Raw genomic sequence first — 6,190 nt, 5'->3', positions numbered from 1 at the left:
TGCTAAGATTTGATTTCCCAAAATGCAGCATCTCGCATTTATCTGAATTAAACTCCACCTGTCACTTCTCAGCCCATTGGCCCATCTGGTCCAGATCCTGTTGTAATCTAAGGTAACCCTCTTCGCTGTCCACTACACCTCCAATTTTGGTGTCATCTGCAAACTTACTAACTAGACCTCCTATGCTCACAACCAAATCATTTATATAAATGACGAAATGCAGTGGACCCAGCACCAATCCTTGTGGCAGAACGATACAGCATGGAAACAGACCCTTCGGTCCAACCATGACCATAATCCCAAACTAATCTAGCCCCACCTGCCTGCTCCTGGCCCATCTCCCTCTGAACCTTTCCAATTTATCTACTTATCGAAATGTCTTTCAAATGTTGTAACTGTACCCACGTCCACCACTTCCTCAGGACATTCATTCCACACGCGAACCACTCTGTGTGTAAAAAGTCTGCCCCTCGTACGTATGCTAAAATAACCGTGAACCTTCGCATTGTGCATCAGGAGTTTTATTTGCGATGTAATGAAAAATATCTCGGGTAAATCGGCTAAACTAGTTGCGGGGGAGACTGGGAAGAGGGAGGTGGTGGGGGGGGGTTGGGGAGTGTGGGATGTCTGAAGGGATCAGGTTTGGGTTTCAACTCTGAGTTGTCTGCTGAGTGTCGTCCGTGTTTTTGTCTGTAGTCCTGTGCCTGAGTGTTGGGTATCGCAGGGCCTTGTGCTGCCTGCAGCTGGCGCCAAGGTACTCCTGGAAGACCTGCTGGAGGTACGGGTCCCTGGCAGTGGGCTTGAACAGCCGGTAGCGCAGACGTTTGCCCCTGCCGTTCCTGCTGACTGATGAGGCCTTGCCCTGCCTCTGGCCACTGGTTTGGCCAGTCCCCTGGCAAGAGGGATCCCTCCTCAGCGCTGCCGCAGGTCCCTGCCCTTCCCCTGAATCTGGTGGCGCCTGCTCTGGTTCCGGGTCCCTGCTGGAGTCTGGGAGGAGGCGGGGGGCTGTTGGAGGCGGGGTGGTGGGCGCCGGGACGGGGAGGGGGTGAGGCAAGGCCCGGAACTTCTCATGGAAGTAGCTGGCGAGGATGGCCTTGCTGCGGGCCTTGAGCGCGGGCTTGCCTGGGGCCACCAGCTTCAGCAGGGCCCGGAAGGGGAGCAGCTCTGGGGAGCTGGGAGGCCTGCAGTCCGGGCACTGCGGCGCCAGGAACGCAGCGAAGGTGGCCTGGTCAGACATGATGGACAGGAAGGCCTCAAAGTCCACCTCGCGGCCACCGTTGACTGCGCCGAACTTCAGCTCGTCCGGGATCAGGGGGTTCCTCAGGGGGATCTGCATCTGGTACATGACATCCTGCAGGTCCTCACTGCTGATGGAGCTGCCATGGTCCCCAGTCAACATCTGGAAGACCTCAAAGAAGGCCACCACCAGATTGCCGGGTAGGGAATGACCATGGTGGGCTACCTCGTCCGGTCCCGAGGACTCGATCAGGGCCTGGATGCTTCGCAGGGGCATCCCCAGGAAGGAGTTGACGGCCTTGGCTTTGCCGCCCTTGGCATTGAGGCCGGCCCTGCGCATCTTCAGGTAGAAGTGGCGAGTGATGGTGGCGGCCGAATCCTCGGAGATGACCTGCCGGGCGAGCAGCTTGAGCAGGATCTCGAAGAAGACGCTGTCGCCCACGTAGCCCTTCTGCACCTCGCAGGTCGGGCAGCTGTCGGGCAGCTCCAACACAAACCGCAGGAAGAGGTCGCTGTTGGTCAGAGCCTGGCAGAGGTCGTCAAAGCCGAGCTGCCTGTCCCGGTCGTCGTCCAGGCAACGGAAGGCCTTCTGACCCTTGGCCTCGCTGACGACGAAGCCCTCATCTCTGAGCAGTGACTGGAAACCTCGGAGGTTGATCTGGCCGCCCGCCCTCGCTGTCAGGATGTCAAAGACTTGGTGGAACGCCTTCTGCTGGTTCAGTGTGGAGGGAGCCTGGGCGCACTCAGGGTCCCTCTCTGCTTCGCCTGTCCCTCCTCCTGCTCCTGGGGCCCTCCTCTGACCTGAGCCCTGGCTTGGGTCATCGCCCCGTGCCCTCCACAGTCCCTCGCGCATCTCCTCCAGCTTGCCCACCACCCCGTCGGCGTTCAGTTTCTCCACCAGCTCGCCCACCACCTTCTCCACCACCTTCACCACCACCGTCACCACGTTCTCTACCTTCTCCAGGTGCTCCTTGCTGCTCTGCCCGGCACCCACCCTCTGCTGGCTGCCCCCTGCCCTCGCGCCGTCCTGGTCCCTCAGAGACTCTGTCGGCCTTTGCTTCCTCTCTTCTCTCTTCCTCTCTCTGTCGCCAGCCAGCGTCTGGCCGGCTAGTCCATCCCCCGTCTCGCTTCCCGGCCACATAGCTGTGCCCCTTTGACGTTTTCTCCCTGACCTCCAAACTCCTCCTGCGTCTCTTCCAAATGCCTCTTCAGAATCGACTGGGCCCTTGCATTTCTGGAACAGATTGTCTACAATTAACTCGATGCACTTTGACCTCTCAGCAAGCAAACACAAAAGTCCTTACCTCGCTCGCCAAGGTTTCTGCAGTCAGTACAGATATCCCTGATGTCTTAGTCTGCCACTTTCCTGGGGACCCTAGGGCCTGAAGCTCTGATGTCATACAATTATTGTCACTCATTAATGCCTTATATATCTACAACGGCCCTTCATCATCGTGACTATCATAACCCTGAAGTGGCAAATATATACAGTATCCTTGGCTTCAATCTTGGCAGCAGGAAGTGCAAGAGCAGGGAGGGGATGCTGAACAATTACTGGTTAGACCTCAGCTGCAGGACTGTGTACGGTTGGAGGCACGACATTGTAGGAAAGATGTGAATGCAAAGGAGAGAGTGCAGCAGAGGTCAGAGAGGGTAGTTCAGGGGGTGGGAGACTTCAGTGCTGAGTAACAGGGACTGTGCTCTTAGGGGTAGGCGAAGAGGGAATCTGAGGGAAGTATTCAATGGTCAGGAGAACTGGATGTAGATGGTGGAGGGGAGGAGAGAGAAAGGATTGGGTGCATGTTTGAAGGAATTGGTAAGAGATGCCAAAGATGACACAAAGTGAAACCTTTCCACCTGGCAAGGGATCAGGAAGGTGCTGTCCAAGACTGTGGCAAGGCCAACTGAGGCTTGGGGAAAGGAAGGATAGCACCAAGATGGCTGCTTGCTGGAGAGCCAGCACAGGGCCGAATGACCTCTATGTGCACCGTAGCCGCACTGTAATTTGTGCTTACATTGAGGTTGAGAAAGCAGCTGGGCTGGAGGGGGTTCTCTGGCTGGGCCCGGTCAAGCAAGGCGACTTCGGTTCAGAGTGAAGCAGACGGAGAGGTTGTGGAAACAAACCTGGAAGGGAGAAAGAGAGAAGGCCAAACTCAGTAAAAGAAAAGAGGCCAGAGGCACTTCTGGTGCAATAACATTCATCGTCCACTCCCTCCATCCCCAGTGCACACCGGCGGCGGTGTGTGTACAAGACGCACTGCAACGACTCACTGAGGCTCCTCCAACAGCACCTTCCAAACCCACCAGCTCTTACCCCGCCTGGAAGGACAAGGGGCAGCAGACACAGGGGGGACCACAGCCCCCTGGGAGTTCCCCTCCCAGCACCCCCCACTCCATCCGGGTTTAGAACGATATGAGCCGTTTCTTCAGGATCGTCGGAGTCAGAATCCTGGATCCCCCTCCCTAACGGGGCACTGTACGGGGTGTCCCTGCACCACACGGGGACTACAGCAGCTCAAGAAGGCAGCTCCCCCCCCACCTTCTCAAGGGAGTGACAATTAGGGATGGGCAAGGAATGCTGGGGCTAGTCAGCAACACCGGAACCCCATCAATAAATGCATTAAAACCAAGACTACCCGGCTGTTAGAGATGGAATGTTCTTTCTCTTTGCTCAGTAACCTGGTCACTCAATGTAGCTGACCCTTAGCTGTCCTCTCCCTTCCCCGAATATAGCCCCATCCCGTAACCTCCTCCAACCCACTGGGGTCTCTGTGCTGCCCCTTGAACATCTCCAATTTCCATCGCTACCCTTCAGCTGCCTGGGGCCTGTGTCATGACTGAACTTCAAGATACACCTTTGACCCAGTTGTTTGTCCCCAGTGTTAATGTCTCCTAATGTGGGCCAGTGCTAAACTCTGGTAATTCCCTCCGGTGCGGTTAATTTGCCCCTAGAATGAACACTGGAGGGAGTCACCGTGAATGGGAAAGAAATGTTGACAAGATGCCTGAAGATGGGTTTCCACAACAATGTCAAGGGGACTCTAACATCACTGGGAGTATGTGCAGGACCATTGATCGTAAACTGATCTCGAGCAACTACATTCATTTACGTGAATTAGGGACAGAAAGTGGCCACTCGGCCCCTTGAACCTGCTTCCCCATTTGATGTGATTATGGCTGGTCTGATCAACCCCCCCCATTCCGATAACCTTTCACCGTCACCACCCCCACACCTCGTTCGTCAAGAATGTATCCGCCTCCTCCTTAAATATATGCCAGAACTCAGCGTCTGCCCTCCAGTTGAGGCACAGAGCTCCAGAGACTCGTGATGCTCTGTGAGTGGACGATTGACCCTGTCTCTGTTACTGGTGGATGACTCCAGTTCATTCTGGATTCGTCCAGGAAATGCTCTGAGAAAATTATCCTCATCTCTCTCTTAAACGGGCCTTACTTTTAAAGGCTGTCCCCCTCCACTCTACCACCAACACAAATACCTTGTTTGAGATTCTCCCACAAAAGAAAACCTGTCCACAGTCCCCCTCTGTCAAGATCCCTCAGGGTCTTGCTCATTTAAACTCCAGCCCGGCCCATCCAACCTTTCACCATAAGACATCCTGCCTCATTAATCTGGTGAACCTTTACCTCCTTACCCGGACTGGGCTTACACGAATGGGCCTTCTTTTCATTCGCACGTGGCATGTGGTTATTGCTGACCAGGCCATGCGAGAAGGTGGGGGCTAAGCTGCCTTCTTCAACCGCTGGGGGGGGGAGACCCACAATGTGGTTGGGGTGGGAATTCCGGGATTTTGACCCAGGGACGCTGAAGGGATGGCGATACATTTCCGAGTCAGCACGCTGAGTGGCTCGGAGGGGGGACCTGTAGGGGGGGGGTCAGCTTGAGTCCTGACCGCCTTCTGACATGGCTGGAGTGGTCATACCAAAGCGTGGCAAATTCACACGGACTGCTGAGGCTTTAAGAAGGTGCCTGGCCCCATTTGCCAGCGCTTGGCCCATGGGGTGAGGGGAGGGTGGAATAGTTATGGCTGTACCACAGAGCATCACAAATGGCCCAGCAGGGGCTGGAAGGGCTGAATGGCCTACTCGAGCTCCCGTTGCTAACACTGACTTCACCCACAATTGGGATGCTCTCCCCCCCGCCATCACTGGAGGGTGACTGCACGTCAAAAGTGCTTCAGCAGGCCGGCTTTCCAAACTCAAGACTCACCTCTCAATGGGAAGCCACTAGAGAGAGAAAGAGAATGGGAGCGAGAAACCCTCTCTGGGACTGTCCCACTCCCTCACCGCCGACACTGGCTCTGGTTGCAAGGCGTTGTTAGGCCAGTGGGAGCTTCAGAGCCTCCCCTCCCCTCCAGGAACTCGAGCTCAGTGCTTGAGGTTGTGCTGGGTCTGAGGAAGTCACTGGGTGGGTGGGGGGTGGTGGTGGTGGAGGAAGGGTGGTCTACGGACTGCGATTCTGGGGTCTCAGTCAGCGCGTACAGTTATAGAGTCCTAGAGTCATACAGCACGGAAACAGGCCCTTTGGTCCAACTCATTAGTGCCAACCAGACACCCCAATCTGACCAGCATTTGGCCTTATATCCTCTTAAACCCTTCCTAGTCATATACTGCCTTTTAAATGTGATTGTACCAGCCTCCACCACTTCCTCTGGTAGCTTGTTACATACAGACACACACTGTGGAACCCTAGGTAGGTCTGCATAGGCATGCGAGAATGGAAAACAGGTGACCCTCATGCAAGAGATGGCTATTTCCACTAATGGGAGGGCGACAGATAATGACAGTGTATACGTAATGCCGTGATAGAGATAGGGAGGGGTGTAGGGGCTGGAGGAGGGGACAGAGATAGGGATGGGTATAGGGGCTGGCGGAGGGGACATAGATAGGGAGGGGGTGTAGGGGCTGGAGGAGGGGACAGAGATAGGGAGGGGGTGTA

At 55.5% G+C, this 6,190-nt stretch overlaps 1 protein-coding gene across 1 annotated transcript in view; it reads right to left on the bottom strand.

Moving 5' to 3' along the window:
- Positions 1 to 529: 529 nt before the first annotated feature.
- LOC122565147 overlaps positions 530 to 6,190 on the bottom strand; it is a 6,458-nt gene continuing 797 nt past the window's right edge. The window contains exons 2-3 of the mRNA XM_043720825.1: positions 3,252 to 3,360; positions 530 to 2,470 (exon numbers count right to left, since the gene is read on the bottom strand). Of these exons, the coding sequence (XP_043576760.1) occupies positions 650 to 2,377 (1,728 nt within the window). The 5' untranslated portion in view covers positions 2,378 to 2,470; positions 3,252 to 3,360 and the 3' untranslated portion in view covers positions 530 to 649. The remainder of the gene's footprint in view (positions 2,471 to 3,251; positions 3,361 to 6,190) is intronic.

This window comes from Chiloscyllium plagiosum, chromosome 31 (genome assembly GCF_004010195.1).
Source record: "Chiloscyllium plagiosum isolate BGI_BamShark_2017 chromosome 31, ASM401019v2, whole genome shotgun sequence".
Classification (NCBI taxonomy): domain Eukaryota; kingdom Metazoa; phylum Chordata; class Chondrichthyes; order Orectolobiformes; family Hemiscylliidae; genus Chiloscyllium; species Chiloscyllium plagiosum.
Note: the sequence above shows the minus strand (reverse complement) of the source record. Positions and strands in the feature narration are given on the sequence as shown.